The sequence below is a fragment of the Triturus cristatus genome, chromosome 1_1 (assembly GCF_964204655.1).
Source record: "Triturus cristatus chromosome 1_1, aTriCri1.1, whole genome shotgun sequence".
NCBI lineage: Eukaryota > Metazoa > Chordata > Amphibia > Caudata > Salamandridae > Triturus > Triturus cristatus.
In genome coordinates, this window is record NC_140579.1 from 106664676 (window position 1) to 106682521 (window position 17846).

The 17846-nt window shown below is 47.0% G+C and overlaps 1 protein-coding gene across 4 annotated transcripts in view; it reads right to left on the bottom strand.

The window, feature by feature from the left end:
- Window positions 1-17846, bottom strand: part of EFTUD2 (elongation factor Tu GTP binding domain containing 2) — a 208733-nt gene that overhangs the window by 102829 nt on the left and 88058 nt on the right. For all 4 annotated transcript variants that reach the window (XM_085609831.1, XM_085609851.1, XM_085609863.1 and 1 more), the window contains exons 11-13: window positions 14772-14896; window positions 13839-13902; window positions 11314-11404 (exon numbers count right to left, since the gene is read on the bottom strand). In XM_085609831.1, the coding sequence (XP_085465957.1) occupies window positions 11314-11404; window positions 13839-13902; window positions 14772-14896 (280 nt within the window). The remainder of the gene's footprint in view (window positions 1-11313; window positions 11405-13838; window positions 13903-14771; window positions 14897-17846) is intronic.

Genomic DNA, 17846 nt, shown 5'->3' on the forward strand with positions numbered 1-17846 from the left:
GAGAGACACAGGGCCCCAGCAGGGGACATGTCACAGGAACAGGAAGGGAAGGCCAGGAGATCCCACGCCTGTGAGAAAGTGGCTCTGTATATACTGTTCCCAAATAGGTACAGTGTGTACATAGTCCACAGTCCCCAGAGGTTTGGCAGAGGCTAAAGTTAGATACAACCTTACTCTCTGAAGTGGTAGCTTGGTCGAGCAGCGAGGCAGTATCAGAGGACAGTGTAAAGCATTTGTTGTACACACACAGTCAGCAAATGGTCTCACACACTCAAGAACTGACCTCTAGGCCAATGGTTTGTATATAAAAATATATGGTTGTTTTATTTTAGAACCAACAATAGGTATCAAAATATACTTTTTCAGATTGAGATGCTTTAGTTAAATACTTTGCAATAGGCAATTGACTTTTGAATGCAATTGTTACAGTTTATTGTAATAGGTAACACAATTTCAAACACAATAATACATTGAGCTCAATGGGAATTTTAAGTTAAATGCAATTGATTACTTTCAGGATTACTTTTCTAACTCCAAGACTGGATCCTAGATTCAGTCCTGGGACTGTTCTTGGAAACAAGTGAGTAAATACGTTTTAGTTACTGTTGTGATTTTTAAGCAATATTTTGGTAGTTTAAAAGTTGACACTTGGAAACTTTTTATAATCAAATTACCAATGTTATCCTATGGGAGGAAATTCACTTAGCAGGTAAGTGGGGTTATGGTTACTTTTTCGGGTTCAGTGTTGAATCCTGGATCCAGCACTAGTATACCACCTGTGAACAGTTGATAGCATGCGTTTAGGTTACACAGGCGATTTTTAACGAATATTTGTAAGTTTGCAAAATCAACAGAAGAAATTTCACAGAAAAACAGTCACTGGTTTCCTATGGGAGAAAGTTCAAGTTACCGGTAAAGTATGTTCTAGTTACTTTTGTAATCCAGTGCTGGGCTCCTAGGCTCAGTACTGGGACATCTATCTAAAACAGGTAAGTAAATACGTTTTCACAGTTGGTACGATTTTTAAAGAATATTTGTAGTTTGCAAAAATCGACACTTAGAAGAAACTTCACAGAAAAACAGTCAATGGTTTCCTATGGAAGAAGGAACGCGTTACTTACCTGTAACTGCGGTTATCCAGTATTGGTATCTTTCATAGATTCACATGCCTGAATCATTCCCCGTCGTCGGGAATGGGAGTCGCCGGTAAATAACAAAGTAATGTCCAGAAGACATAAGACAGCCATAGGCCTCAGAGGCCTTAGCTTAGTAAGCTATCCACGTCCTTATGTAAAAAGGACCAAATTTTGGCCAGAGCCAATCAGCTAACACCACCCTCTAGAACCTTCCTGGTAGGAGCTCTAGTCCCTCAGATTTTCGTGAGCACAGTGCTAAGCAGCTGTATACTGAGAGATCCGAGAGAGCCCTTCCAGGGGAGGCGGGTGGGTTGCATGTGAATCTATGAAAGATACCAATACTGGATAACCGCAGTTACAGGTAAGTAACGCGTTCCTTATCCAGTATTAGGGTATCTTTCATAGATTCACATGCCTGAATCAGAGTAGCAAGCAGTGAAAAAAGCACATTTCGAAAGATATGGATAACATACAGGTATTAGATAACCACATCTATCTGAGATAAATAACAGTACTACTGTAAAGCAATGAATAAGTAATGCATACATTATAGTGCGAAATGTGCATAAACTCAGGATGGTGGGATGAAAGAAAGGGCTCACCTCTATTTAAAAAGATGACGTAGTACCGCTTGGCCCACTGACGCATCCTTCATGATCTCCGCATCCAGGCAGTAATGCTTGGTGAAGGTATGCGGCGTCTTCCATGTGGCCGCTCTACAAATATCCACAATGGGCACCCCAGCAAAAAGAGCCATGGAAGTAGACATGGCCCTTGTGGAGTGGGCACGGACCGTTGTTCTCAACGGACGTCCTGCCTGTTGGTGACAGAAAGAAATGGCCCAAGAAATCCAGCGGGAAATGCTCTGTTTTGTGAGCGGAAGCCCTCTTCGAGGTCTGCTGTAGGCTATGAATAGCTGATTTGATTTACGAAAAGATTTCGTTCTCTCAATGTAAAATTTCAAGCAACGCTGAATGTCTAGTGAATGTAGAGTTCGTTCCGCCACTGTTTGTGGATTTGGGAAGAATGATTGTAAAACAATAGGTTCGTTGAGGTGGAAGTGAGATGGAACCTTGGGAATGAAAGCTGGATTTGTGCGGAGAAGGACTCTATCCTTTTTGAATTGCAGGAATGGGTCCTGGATAGAGAATGCTTGGAGCTCTCCCACTCGCCTTGCCGAGGTGAGAGCTAGTAGAAGTGCCACCTTCCAGGAAACAAATTTAAGGTCAGCTCTGTGGATGGGCTCAAACGGGTGCTTCATTAATTGAGCTAGAACTATGTTAAGGTGCCAGGCCGGTGGAACAGGCTTTACTGGAGGGAATGTGCGAAACAGTCCTTTCATGAATTGCTTTATGAGTCTATGAGACCATAAAGAGGGGCCGGAAGAAGATCTTCTGAAACGTGAGATTGCAGCTAGGTGAACTTTAATGGAGGCATGAGCAAGACCAGATTCTGCCAGATGTAAAAGGTAGGGTAAGACTTGTTCTGGGGTGGAAGAGAAAGGATGCAACTTATTCGTCTTACACCAGATACAGAATCTTTTCCACTTGAGTGAGTAGGTCTTGTTGGTACTGTCTGCTCGAGCCCGAGCTAGAATTCGTCTGCAGTCTGGAGGAATGTCTAGGCCCCGAAACTCTCTGAACTCAGGAGCCAAGCTGATAACCTGAGAGAGGCTAGATCCGGATGTTGAATCTGCTGATCGCTGAGCGTCAGAAGAGATGGAAACGTTTTCAGCCTGATCGGAGGTTCCTGGGAGAGGAGGTGAAGTTCCGAGAACCAGTGTTGGCGTGGCCAAGCTGGGGCTATCAATATCAAAGTGCAAGGTTCCGCCTTCATCTTCCGTAGTACCCTGGGGATCAGGGGAAATGGCGGAAAGGCGTATGCAAAGACGTTGCACCATGCTATCGAAAAGGCATTCCCCAGGGATCCTGGTTGGGGATGCCAGCTTGCAAAGTATTGGCATTTGGCGTTGCGTTGGGTGGCGAATAGGTCCAGCTGAGGTGTGCCCCATTGGGCGAAGATATTGTTGAGGACCTGCTGATCCAGTTCCCACTCGTGGCACGCTGCCTGTCTCCTGCTTAGATAATCTGCCAACACATTGTGGGTGCCTGGAACATAATCTGCTCGGAGAGAGATGTTGTGGCGGAGCAGCCAGTTCCAGATTTTCTGCGATTCGCGCGAAAGTGTCAGTGAACGAGTCCCTCCCTGCTTGTTCAGGTAGTGCATTGTCGTGGTGTTGTCTGTCCGGACAAGCACTACTGAGTTCTTTATCCTCGGGAGGAAAGCCACTAGAGCTAGGTAGACTGCTCGGAGCTCTAAAAGGTTGATATGAAGCATTTTCTCCGAAAGGGACCACTTTCCGCTTATCTGTAGCTCCTGAAGGAAAGCTCCCCAGCCTTCCAAGGAGGCGTCCGTGGTGATTATATGAGGAGTAGCAGGAAGCAAGAAAGGCAAGCCTTGCGAAAGGTTCTTGGGGCGAACCCACCATTGCAGAGCCTGTTTGATCGCCGGGGTTACTTGGATGACGTCGTCGAAAGACCCTGTACACTGGATCCACTGGTTCGACAGAGCCTCTTGTAGGGGTCGCATCCGTAAGCGGCAATGTGGGATTAATAGAATGCAGGAGGACATCATCCCGAGGAGGGATTTGAAGAGGCGCACCGAGAGTGTCTTTCTTGTCATTACCTGGAGTGCCAGAGATTGAAGTTTGTCCTGGCGTTCCTGTGACGGGAATGCTTTCCTGTGGATGGTGTCTAGTGTGGCTCCCAAAAATTGCATGCATTGGGATGGTTGCAGGACAGATTTGTCGTGGTTGAGAGTGAGCCCCAGTGACTCGAAGAGTGTCAGACAAGCGTTGGAAGATCTTATCACGCCTTCTTGTGATGGGGACTTGATAAGCCAGTCGTCTAAATACGGGAAGACTTGGTGGTGGGAACGGCGTAGGTACGCCGCCACTGGTGCTAGGCATTTGGTGAAAATGCGTGGCGCCGATTTGAGCCCAAAAGGCAGAACCCGAAACTGGTAATGCCTGCCCGCCACCATGAAACGCAGGAACTTCTTGTGGTTGCGGTGTATTGGGACATGAAAATAGGCGTCCTGAAGGTCCACCGACACCATGTAGTCGTTTGCGTTGAGTAAATGCAAAACCTCCTGTATGGTAATCATTCGAAACGACTGTTTTTTCAGAAATTTGTTGAGATTTCTGAGGTCCAATATGGGTCTCCATTTTTTCTCTTTCTTTCGGATGAGAAAGAAATGGGAGTAGAACCCTCTCCCTCGTTGACTTAGGGGAACTTTCTCTATAGCTCCCTTTAGAAGCATAATCTTTATTTCTTGGAGTAATGGGCGCAGGTTTTTGTGAGCCCTTTGGCGGGGAGGAGTTTGAGGAGGAATTTGTATGAATTCCAGGGAATGGCCGAATTGTATTAATTGGAGGACCCATCGGTCCGTAGTTATCGTTTGCCAATTTTTGAGAAAATGGGAGATTTTTCCGCCAATCTTGTAGGGTGGAGACAAGTTTGTGAGCGGCTGCATCTGGAAGTCATTGCCGCCGCGCGGCACCCTTTTGTCTTCCTCCTCTGTTACGAAAGGAAGTTTTGTGGTAAGACGACTGTTGTCGCTGCTGAGATTGTGGACGGTACTGCTGGGAAGAGGAGAAAGAGGAACGCTGTTGAAAGTCTCCTCTGGAGGAAGTCTGACCTCTTCCTCTGGACCCACGAAAGGAAGGGTTCCGAGATTGCAGAGACCCCAGGGCTCTGGCAGTATCTGTATCTTTTTTGATACCTTGCAATGCCTCGTCAATAAGAGGACCGAATAGAAGCTGGCCATCATAAGGCATGTCCAGGACTTTTGTCTGGACCTCCGGTCTGAAAGAAGTTGCCTTGAGCCAACCCTGGCGCCGGAGAACAGCCGCACCAGCCAGCTGTCTAAAACCTGTGGAAGCAATATCCATTGCACAGTCTATTAGTTCCGTGGCAGATCGTTCACCCTCCAACAGAATCTTCCTTGCCTCTTCTTTTAAGTCAGAAGGCAAATCCGCTAGATATGGGGCAATGTCCGCCCACATTTGTCGGTTGTACCGTCCCAATAGTGCAGTAGCGTTGGAGGCACGCACTGTCAAGGCTGACATAGAGGAGAAACGTTTCCCTATGTTATCCATACGTCGCCCTTCTTTATCCGGCGGAGCTGTCAACAACGCAGCTGGGTTGTTTGCCCTCCTCTGCGCAGCCTGAGTGATAACCGAGTCCGGCTTTGGATGGCCTGTAAGACAAACCGGAGCCGTGTCCGGAGCTTTATATTTCTTGTCCAGGCGTGGTAGAACCGGTGGCACTGATGAAGGGTTCTGCATTATCTTTATGCCCTGGTCCCAAATATAATCAATTATCGGAATTGCCCGGACGGACTTCTTGAAGGGTTCCTTAAAGTCATATAAGAAACAGTCTTGTTGATGCGAAGGCATCGGGATCTGGAAGCGCTGGGCCGCTCTTTCAATGATGTTGTGGAAACCGCCGATGTCGTCGGGCGGTGAGTCGGCTGTGGTAGGGACAGGCGAAACAGGAGCCGGAAGGATGTAATCGTCCCATTCATCTTGTTGGGATTGGACGTCCTGGAGTTCTCCTTCCTCAGGTTCCTCCTCCTCCTCCTCGTCGTCCGTGGTGGGCCGAGGCGGAGGTGCCGTCCTCTCCAAAAGCAGTGGAGGCGGTCGTGGCCGTGGAGTGGAAGGCCCCGCAGGCATCGGTGGAGGTGCCGGAGTCGGAAAACGCTGCTTATAGTCCGTTATTAAGAGCTGAAGGTCTGTGACCAAGGCTGCCGGTAGACACACCATGGAAGGTGGAGGCGGCATGTATTCTTGATGAGGAACCTCCTCATAGTCCTGGGGATTGTCTTCGAAATCCGAGACATCCTGGTACTTTACATGAAGCTGTGATGGACTAGTCGCCGCAGGAAAGAGACTAGCGTCATCCGAATCCTCCTCTTCAAAGAGGCGAGTGGGAGGCAAGGTTGAGACCTTACTGGGCGAAGTGAGGGCCGGAGTTAATGCCCGCTTGGTTATTTGTACATGCACAAATGTACCTTGGTCGTCCGTGTCCATACCCCTCAAGGGGCTCGATGGTATAGCTGTAACCGACGTTACAGGTATCAATGAGTCGACGAGATCGTCGTCGGGGTCGTCGTCAACGACGAGGATGATGAAGACGGTCTCCTCGTCGACGATGACGTCGACGATGACGACGGTGATATTCTCGTCGACGGTACCCTCGTCGTCGACGGTGTCTTCGTCGACGGTGTCTTCGTCGACGGTGTCTTCGTCGACGGTGTCCTCGTCGACGGTGTCCTCGTCGACGGTGTCCTCGTCGACGGTGTCTTCATCGACGATGTTGTCGTCGACGATGATGATGTTGATGAAGCTCTCGTCGACGGTGTCGTCGTCGACCCTTCCGTCGGCAGCTTACTCGACGACGACTTTTTTATGGCTAACGTCGACGGAATTGTCTTGCCTGCCGTCGACGATGGAGTTGTCGTCGTCGAGGACATGGAATGGGATGTCATCGTCGATAGAGTCGTCGTCGACGATGTAACTGAAATCGCTGTCGAAGGAGACTTTCTCGTCGACGCTACTGTCGACATTGTCGTCGACGAGGTGGCAATAGGCTTTTTGAAGGTGTGGGGCATCACCTTAGGAGACAAGCTCCCTGGAACAGGCGAATCCTGGACCTCTGAAGACTTTTTCTGCGTCTTCTTTTGAGGTGGCTGCGACGAAGGGCCCGGCGATGCCACCCTTGGTCTTTTAGATGAGGAGTGAGACGCAACTGAGGAACTCTCACTCTCCTCAGAGGACACCACATCCTTGTCCTTTAGCCTTTGCAGCCAGATTAAAAGGCGCCCCTCTCGGTCTTTCAAGGTCTTAGAAGAGAAAGTCCGACATACCTTGCAGTCCTTAGAACTATGACTGGGATAGAGGCAATACAAGCAGTCCTTGTGTTGGTCGTCGATATGTAGCCTCTTCTTTCCGCAAGAGGCGCAGGGCCTGAATAAACCCTTCTTAGGTGTATCAGCCATGCTGAAAATCCAGAAAGTTGTGAAGAAATACTGTCAAAACCAAAGAAATGAGCAGAGCTCAGTGGAGACTCCCTTAGCACGACGTGCGGTAGAAAATCTGAGGGACTAGAGCTCCTACCAGGAAGGTTCTAGAGGGTGGTGTTAGCTGATTGGCTCTGGCCAAAATTTGGTCCTTTTTACATAAGGACGTGGATAGCTTACTAAGCTAAGGCCTCTGAGGCCTATGGCTGTCTTATGTCTTCTGGACATTACTTTGTTATTTACCGGCGACTCCCATTCCCGACGACGGGGAATGATTCAGGCATGTGAATCTATGAAAGATACCCTAATACTGGATAAAATTGAGTTAGCGGTAAGTATGGTTTGTAATTACTTTTCAGGGTCAGTGCTGGGCACCAAGATCCAGCACTGGGATCTCTCCTAATAGCAGGTGAGTATTTCCGTTTTCGTTACACGGTTGATTTTAGGTGAATATTTTAAAGTTTAGAAACTCCACACTTCGAAGAAATTTCAAGTTGAAACCAGTCATTGTTACCCTATGGAAGAAAAGTGAGTTATCAGGTCTTGGGTAAGTACTCGACTGGCAGAGTTCAGGTGCTGGGCATAGACTCAGGGTCCTCCCAGGGTCAGGTAAGTACAGTTGTTACACCCTCAGCGGCACAGGGGCAGCCGGGTGCAGAGTGAGTTAGGCCCAATGTTATCCTATGGAAGGCAGGGGGCCCTTGGTTGGTGGTTGCTGACTAGCAGGCCATGCGGCTGTGGGAGCTGGGCTCCTGGTCACTTGCTCAGGGCAAATGGGGAAGTAGGTAGGAGTAGAGGCTGCACAGCCAGGGGCACTCAGGCGGCTGAGTGCAGGGTGCTTTTGAGCCGTCGGGCGCTCAATGAATTGCAATGGAGAAGCTCAAGAACGAACAAAGGCTGCAAGCTCGGGAACAGAGATTCTTCAGGTGCGACCACCACTTCGAGAGGTAAGTTGGGTAGTTGGAGGATAGGTAGGTACCCAGGAGTTGGGCACAGGGGGCCGCAGGGCACCGGGTGCAGGGGTGCCTTTTGGTGTTGGGAAATCTTACCCTCTGTTGATCGCGGTGGGGAGGGGGTCCCTGGTTCTGAGGCTGCAGGCATTGTCAGGAGCGTCGAGGTGGGTCCTTGGGTGCCGGATTAGGGGTCACAGTCGCCGGGGGGACGTCCTTGTGGTCTTTGTCCGCTCCAGCACAGGCCAGGCTTGGCGGGTGCAGAGTGTGCAGGGTTCTCGGTTCCTGGCTGATGCCAGGGGTCAGTTACTTGCTTTGAGCAGTGCCACTGCTCATGGGAGCCCCAGATGCTCAGAGTCACAAGGTAGCCAGGTCCTCCAGGGTTTGTGAGGTTGCTGGCCACGGGAGATGCCGGGATTTAGCAGGAGCAGGTTCGAGGGTCGACAGGCCGGTAGGGCTGGGGCCAAAGCTGTTGGTGTCTTCCTCTTTTTAGCAGCTGCACGGCAGGTCTTCTTTCTTCTTGATCTTTGCTGTTTCGGAATCTGGATCTAAGGGAGGAAGGTTCAGGGTGCCCCCAAATACTGAATTTAGGGGTGTTACAGGTAGGTAAAGGGCAGGGACCAATGGGTCCCTGCCCAGGGGTGTGTACACCCCCTATCCTGCCACTCTCCTGAGGGAGGGGGGGCAGTAGCCTAGTCCTGATTCGGCAGGGCTTCCCATCTTCAAGATGGCGAGAGCCCGGAGATGTGCTTCACCTCACCTCCCCCACCTGAGGGGTGGGGTTGGGAGAGGCTGGCAAACCCCCTTCACTGCCTTGGAGTTTCCGGCCAGTCTTCCCGCCAGAGTGGGGGTTTAGAACTGGTAGGGACCAGTTGCTAAGTACAGCAAGTGGCCTGGAGAAGCTCACAAAGGCGGCATGCCTTTGAAGCTTCCCCCTGCCCATCCTGGGGAGGAGACCTAGCACCTCGCCCAGGATGTGCATTGTTGCAGGCCCAGGAGAGCGGATGGCTCTCTACACTTGAAGTAACTCAGAATGTTATTGACGGCAGCGTAGGGTTTCAAATGTGTTAAACTATTGCTAATATGGCAGTAACCAGGGATCAGGGTGGAGGAAATAATGTGGTGATCCTGCAACAAACTCCAGGTTTTGTGATTAGGGTTGGCAGCTCATTATTTTGATGTCCCAGGCGGTACAAAAATAAGCAGTCACCTAAAGCTGTTTTGCCAGTACTTGTACATGCATACTTTGAACAGCAAATATAAATAGTGTTATAGGGCTGCCTGAATAATCTATGGCTATTAAAAAAAGGGAACATGCTTCTTTATTTAGGGAGAGAGGGGGAGAGGGAGTGTAAGGGAGAGAGAGAGGGAGAGAGAGGGAGAGAGAGAGAGAGAGAGAGAGAGAGGGAGAGAGAGGGGGAGAGAGGGGGAGAGAGGGGGAGAGAGGGGGAGAGAGGGGGAGAGAGGGGGAGAGAGGGGGAGAGAGGGGGAGAGAGGGGGAGAGAGGAGGGAGAGAGGGAGAGAGAGGGGGAGAGAGGGGGAGAGAGGGGGAGAGAGGGGGAGAGAGGGAGAGAGAGGGAGAGATTAAAAAAAAAAATTATGAGCCAAGGTAAGTATAAGGTATTTGAGTATCTGAGGCTGGTTTACCGCTGGATCAATACCAAAATTAAATTAAAAAGGCAAATAGACCAGCAGACCCGAACGGGAGTCTCAGGCGGCTAAACTCAAGCACTAACAAGCTCATCGCTTCGGCATTGTTATCACCAACGAGCAACGAGCAATACAATTTAGATTCCAGTCGGCGGAAAAGAGGGATTCTTAGTCCCGTCTACTTACATTCTGTGATCTAGGAGCAACAAGTCCTGGGTTAAATCCCTTGTGGGATTGAAACAATACTGTCAAGGCGTGTTACCTGAGCACCATTTTAAATAAAAGAAGGACTACCGTTGTGAGGATGTTATAGTCTTTGCAGGTTTCCGCCATTTCAGGTGGAGGAAAAATTAAGTCCTGTGTGCGAGCCTTGTGAATGACCCATATAATATTGAATTTTAAAGCCAAATGGCTTCTGTATGTTGACGAAGTCCGAGGGCGACTGGAGCAATCTACGTACAGAATGGATTTACCTACTAGAGCGGTCTTGGAAACATGCGAAGACACTAGGCCAGTCAGGTTGATAGGCTGGTCTGCAATACTGTTTCCAGTACTTGGGAGGAGAACGAATATAAAAAAACAATATTGACCCCCTGTTGATATGATATATCTGACCCTTATGCTCCAGACTGAGTATGCTGATGTATGACAGAAAGGTTGCCACATTGCATTTATATTGTCTGGCACCTATGGTTCAGGTCATATGAGTGCAGCACAGGGCTATACAAAATCTGCACATAATATGTAAATGTTATAAAAACGTTTATGAGATTGAATCACTTCCTACATAAAGGTGCGGTGTTACAAACTTCTAGGGAAGAATCTGGCCCCAGAAGGTCAAAGCTCATTTTCTTTTTTGCCATTAATAATTTATATTTGTTCTATTTACTCATCAGTAAAACACACACTATTATTTAAGATATTGTATTTGGAAAAATAAAGAAATAATTGAATTAATCTCAGCCATAGGCGTTTGCTCAGACATTTCATTCCATTGTTTTTCATCCACCATGCTACTCTAAACAAAGACCAGCCATATGCAGATCAGTCTTGGTTCTGCTCCAACAGGAACTGTTCAGCCTAAACTGCCAGGCTATATATGATCCAGAAGGAAAGCTATAGCACTGGCTGGACAATGAATTTCACTTATGAGCGTGCAACCCTTGAATACTAGGCATCTCTACCCCTAGAGTTCAATTCCCAAGTGGATTCGAACCGGTGGTTTTGGGACGTAACAAACATTTGTGCATACAGAAGATACCGCCCAGTAACACCCGACTGAAAAAGGGCCCCAAGCATAGGTCTCACATTAAGTAGCCAAGCACAGTAAATCCTTTGTGGTTTATGAGGAAGTATGTCAAAGTGCTATACACAAACAGAATTAGTACACAACATTATTAGAACTACTGTAGCCCCCGTCCAACCCCTCTGCGGATGATCAGGGGGAAGGACAAAGGAGCTACCACTATGATGTAGACAAAAGGCAAAGCACATACCTGAGCCAAGATCTTGTATAGTGGTTCTAGTACAAATTCAACAAAACTGCGCTGGGCGCTGCTGGATGGTGCTTTCTTTGTGAATTTTCGCCTGAAGGAGGTAAAGAAAGCTGCACGTTGAATATCTAAACACAAACAGGGCAATCCAATCCCCCAGGAGCCTTGGTATCAAAATGCAAGTATTAAAGGAGATCCAGAATGAATACTTTAGGGAATAATATAAATGAATACACACATGGTGTCAAATTATTCCAACTTAAACAAATAAATTAACTAACAAAAGATACGAAGAGTTTATTTTGATGAAAAAGTTATCTTCAAAATATTTTAGAAATACCAATGATGTACAAGAAAATAGGGTCAGTCTCACTCACTGAACTTTGCCACACAATTATTACATGTAAACTCCAGCATTGTGCAGGTGTCACCATTTAGTGAATATTATATAATATATATATATATATATATATATATATATTCATATATATAAAAAATAAAGATATTTGGAAAAAGACAAAACACAGACGTATGGCAAAAAGGGGTGAAATTGCACAAACCACACTGTGGACCCTTCATCAACAAACAGTGAAAACCGATGAACCAGCCACAGGCTCAAAGCAAAATAGTGAATAAAATGACTAAATATCAGAGGTGACAACGGCTCAGTCTATAAAGAGGCCAAAAGAAACTAATAGGTCATAAATAGGCAGCTGGCGCAGCAGACAAGTCCGTTTTACTAAAATAATTGGTGAAAAATTCAACCCTTGGCAACAAAATGTGATACAGCTCAATAGGAGCCAACAAGGCTGTGATCAGCAGACTCTAGCTGCCTCAAAACGCCGCGGCCAGGCTGTTGTTCTCTCTTCCAAAGCATTGTCCTGTCTCCGGTCTTATTTGCAAACTGCACTGGCAACCTGTAGAGAAGCGTGTGCACTTTAAGACCATGTGCAGCACTGATAAGATTTTCTTCTCCCAGGGGGCCAACAACTTGTCCAATCTAGTGTCCCAGTATCTTCCCTCGCGGTCACTGCTTTCAGCTGATCAGAAGCTTGCTTCTATTCCCCGTGTTAAAAGAGTCAGAGTTGGAGGAAAATACTTCCGTGTTAAGGTCCATGCCCTTTGGAACACACTCCCTCTGTCTATTAGGAGTGCCCAGAACCACTGGCCCTTCAGGAAAATTCTGAAGACATGGTTGTTCTCTTCTTAGCAGTTCCTGCAGCACTCTGTGATGGAGAATGGCCTTTACACCGCGGGCATTACAACGCAAGTCGTTACATTGACTTACGCTGGATGGTGCTCTAAACTAAGCAATAGTATGATTTACTATTCCAACACCTTCCCTACTATTACGTAGGCTGGAGTTGGAATAGTAGATCATACTATTTCTATGTTCAGCGCAAGTCGTAACGACTTGCGTTGTAACAAACGTGATGTAAAATACCGCGTTGTGAATGTATGCGTTGTAACGTCCTACATTCCTCTGTGATAGGTCACTTCTTGCAGTTCGCTCTTTTAGGATTAGTGCTGGGACGCCCAATCGCTGGGGTAGCCATGCGCATTACACATTGTTTAACATAACATAGTAATCAGGTTAATGGCAGAAGGTAAACAATCAGGTGCCATCTTTAAGACTTCAAGTGCTAGTCAGCACAAGTAGCCCACACCCAACATGCAAACCATCTTGAATATTGGACAATAACCAAGTGTGCTATCCCCAACAAAAAATAGCCAATCCTTAAGTACACATTGACATCCATGAGAGAACCAATCCTACACTACATCTTGAACCTATGAGAACCATCTGTGCCAATAATCCTTCAAAACTAGTCAATCTACAGCCTGAACTAGGTATCATTGCGAATCCTGAGCTACTTTTTAAACATCAAGTGCAATCAAATACACACCCATTTGAGATTAACAATCCTGAGTAACAGGATTTACAACAAGCATTAGCATAGCCAATAGGTCTCGCCTTTGGGACCTTACAAGTGTTTAGCTATACAACAGTTGCATAACTAAATACTTATAAGGTCCCAAAAGCGAGACCTATTGGCTATGCAAAGCGGCCGCGAAAGTGATCGCGATCAAACATCAAAGTGGCCGTGCGGCCGCGAAAGTTAAAATAATCGCGGTAAAGCGCAGTGCGCGCGCCTGCGCATATGCACTGTAGCTCTATGCTGGCCTGGTAGCACTTTTTGGAGCCCCCTCAATAAGTCCCGCCAGACCAGCGCATGCGATGGGTCAGGCGAGACCTAAAAAGGGGAGAGGAAGTAGCTTATCGGCTAGGGCGTTCAACCTCAAATCTGGGGAACCGGGTTCGAGTCTCGGCAACGACGCTCAAACCCCTTAATCTCCCCGTGCCTAACAAAAATAAATGTGTCAGTCTGTAACGAAACTGGTGCTCATGTAAAGCGCTCTGATACCTTTGGGTCAAGTTCGCGCTATATAAAACTCTGAAGAAAAAAAAAAATCTCAAACACAAAAGTTCCAACTGCTAATGTTTAGCAAAGAGTACAACTACTTACGTTTTGGGATTGAAGTAGATGTCTCCCCAAAGTCGCTTTGCAAATTCTTGGAAGTTGATGTCACCTGTATACGTGGGAAAATAATATTGACACAATTTAGACAAATACATAAAGCGAAGTAGACAAGATGGACTGAAGACTACGGATTCATTAACTCATAAGGGAGTTTGAGAAATGAGAAACGGCAGATTACTGAAGTCTACTAAAAGAGCAAAGACCTAAAATCAGAAAGCGTACATTGAGGGAACAGCAGGAAAGAGTGTGGAGTTAGAGAGAGAGCAGGCCAAAGGAGAGAGCAACTAGACAGGAACAGCGAGAGCACAGAAAAAGGCAGTGACTGACAGGACAGAGAGCGAAAGAGACAGCAGGATATAGACAGCAAGTGAATAGGGGATGCTGGCAGTCTGAGAGGGAAAGCAGAGTGGATTTAAGACTGGGAAACCCAGGGCCCTACTTCCATTGCCTTTTTGGCATCAACAGTGAAGACAAGGATTCCAAATAGGATGCTCTGTGTACCTACAGTAGAAATGCATCACACCTTCACATGTTCCCCTTTAATGATCGATAGAAATGTCTACTGACATTAACAAGCCGGGGCAGAAATGTACATTGCATACAAAGCACCCACAACCTGAAAAACAACAAGCTACACAGAACAATCTGCTTTCAGGCAGAAACTGAAATCTACTGATTTTAACTCAGAACAAACACATCAATAAAATCATCTGCAACACAATTCATGTCCAGCTCTGCAGTTGAGAGCACATAATGCCTTAGAAGTGCACCAGGCACTGCAGGTCTTTCAATTGCTTAAGCCAAGGCCTGGTTGGAGACTTGCAATGCTTCTTCGAGGAACAGTAGACATGGCAATGTAACTTCAGTAGTCCCTTTGTGACAGCTGATGCGGGGTGGAGGCAGGAAACGGATCCTTACCGTAGGTGTCAGAATAAATCTTGGCAAACGAGCCCAGTGTGAAGCAGATGCTGTACTGAGAGCTGGCAAAGCAGACGTTCCCCAGCAGCGGGGACAACACCAGGTTCTCATCCGTAGAATACATGCTGCAAGGAAAAGAAAGGAAAACCTTTTGAAAGTTCCTAGGTCCATAGCTCGAGACACAAAAGTAGTGTTTAGACACGGCTTACACACAGTCTATTCTGACGATTTGTGAAACGAAATAGCGGCACTGTGCCCTAGAAAAATAGAGCTATTCTCACCTCCTCCATTGTTAAACTGGATTTTTTACTACTCTGAAAGTACAATTAAAGACGGTTACGTTTGAGGGGAGAGGTGTGGTGCAGCGGTGGAGAGGTGTGGTGCAGTGGCCAGGGTAGCTGACTTCGGAGCACGGGTTCACGGTTCAATCCCGGCTCCAGCGACAGCTCAGCACCGTGTGACTCTGGGCAATAGCTCACGTAATTTCCATGACGGCCCCCAGCATCTTGAGACCCGTAAGGGTGAATAGTTTGCGCTTTACAAATTCGGGTTTATTATTATTATTAAGATTTTAAAGCAGTCTATAATATAGAATAAAATATTACAGATTGCTTTCAATATAACAAATTGCAGCCATTACATTATAGTTACATAGATTTAAAACAAGGAGAACGGAAAGCACTTTGCTTACTCAAACAATGAGCTATGTACTGGTATGACTGAGAAAATCACCAATCTGCCACAAGATCTACAGGTCAAGTAAATTAATGATGTTACCAGACTCATAAGTCCTACAATCAATCTTATTTTGGGGAGAGGATGTAGCCTTATGGCTCGAGCGGTCGACCTCGAAGCGGGGAACCGGGTTCGAGTCTCGGCAACGATGCTCAACATCCTATGATTCTGGGCAAATCACTTAATCTCCCCGTGCCTAACAAAAATTAATGTGCCCTCATGTAACGAATCTGGTGCTCATGTAAAGCGCTCTGATACCCAATGTCTCGGGTCTAGTTCGAGCTATATAAAATTCGAAAAAAAAAAAGAAAAAAAAAAAGTAGGAGTTTAGGAAGTTGGGTCTGTATATGGTACAGCACTAGGTGGTTAGACCGTGCACAGAATCCAGAGATTCCCCCAGAAGTGTACAGAGTTCAATGCAAACCCAGGGTGCTCCATTTGTGGTAGTGTGGGCATCCACAAAGGAGTGCAAGAAATTTTTTGTGCACACAATGACCAATAAATGACACACGACTCAAAAAGGAGATCGACACGAATTTTACAAAGATAAGCTTTGCTCAAGATTTATTTTAAGACCAAGATCTTCGCAAAATGATAAGTACGTTTTTAAATAGAGATACTTTTTAGTTTCATAAGTGGACACTTAGTGCAATTTTCAGTCTTTACAAAGTTAACCTATGGAGGAAAACAACGATGCAATTTTACAGGTAAGTAACCAAACTACAAATCCAGTCTTCAGGTTGCAGGGACAGCAGAGGGCAAGGTTCAGGTAGACCCAGACACTGGACCACCAACGGCACGGGGTGGCAGAGTGCAGCGGTCAAATTTGAAGATCAGGCCTTATGTTACCCGAAGGAGAATGTGGGTGCTTGAAGACACACCGCTTGCAAGTAAGTAGATTGGTTGCAGGGCTCATGCTTCGGACGTTAAAACAAGCACAGGGGCTCACAAGGCAGCACCTAACATACAACACCAGTGGCACAGGAGAGGCCGAGTGCAGGGTGCAAACATGCGGTCAGGCACTCAATGCAATTCAATGGAGAAACTCGGTTTGGAAAATAGGCTGTAGGAGATGAACTGGAGCTGTATGAAGGAAAGAAGCGACAGCAGGGCTATGTTGAGATGCTGTAGGTGGTAGGGACACCGTCGGTCAAGATCACCAAGGCCCAGGGGCTTCGGGTGCAGGGATGTACTTTTATGTCTAGTTTTCTAACCAGAGCCGGTCCGGGTTGGGGGGTCTTCGGATTCACACTGTAGGCGTCGTCAAAGAATTCTGGAGGAGGTCAGTCAATGCTGGACTTTGACTCAGGATCACGGGGGAACCTTTTCTGGATCTGGGCCACCTGGACACAGGCCAGAAGCGTTGGGTGCCGAGTAATCAAGGATAGCGGATCCGGATGGCACCAGAGTCCATGGTGTTGCTTTCTTATGGACAGAGCCACTGTCCTCTGGAGTTCTGGTCTTCTTTAAAGGAAGGTTGTCCTCCCAGGTGTTGTGGAGGTTGCTGGATGCAGGACAGGTGTCGTTTCTTCACTGGATCTTTGAGGGCTGCAGACAAGCTGGTAGGGCTGTGACCAAGTCAGTGGGTTTTGACAGTCCTCTCTGCACGTCGTCTTCGTCCTCCTTCTTAGGTCGGCAGGAACTAGTTTCTAAGTCTGGGGGAGCCACCTAAATACTATATTTAGGCACGTTTTAGGGGAGTAGCAGGTAGGTCCAATGGCCACCTTATCTGTGGTGACTACACCCTCTATTATGCTACCCTTCTGTGGGAGGGGGCATAGAACTAGCCCTGATTGGAGAAGTCCCACCATCTTCAAGATGGCGGGGACTAAAAATCTCCCCCTAAGATAATGAGTGTTGCCATATCAGAAAGGCTAGCTTGTAATTTCAAGAGAGCAGCTGGAACATCTTGATTAGGCCCATAGTAAACTGCACACACCAATGGAGAGCTCCCTATTAACAATGAAGCTACCAGCCACCTCCCAGATTGATCTGTCTCGAACTTCTCTACTTTAATCCCAGCATGGTTTGTGATTACTATTGCGACTCCCCTGGTACTACCATTTTGTTCGGAGCAGAGAAGATCTTGGACCCATCTGAGCTTGCCAAACGCTAGCTTACACACCTCTAGACATCTTTCTCGTATCTCTCAACCCATTGACGTTCCAGCTGATTATCTTGATTTTATTAGGAATGCTATTCATCTTGGGACTGCCTTAGGTAGACTAAATTTTGCTCCCACCCGGCCATTATAGTTCTCTTTTCTCCACAGTTGTGTGAGGATTAATTTTTTCCCATTTTTACTCCTACTACCCGTGCCCCCCGACCACCCTTGGATGA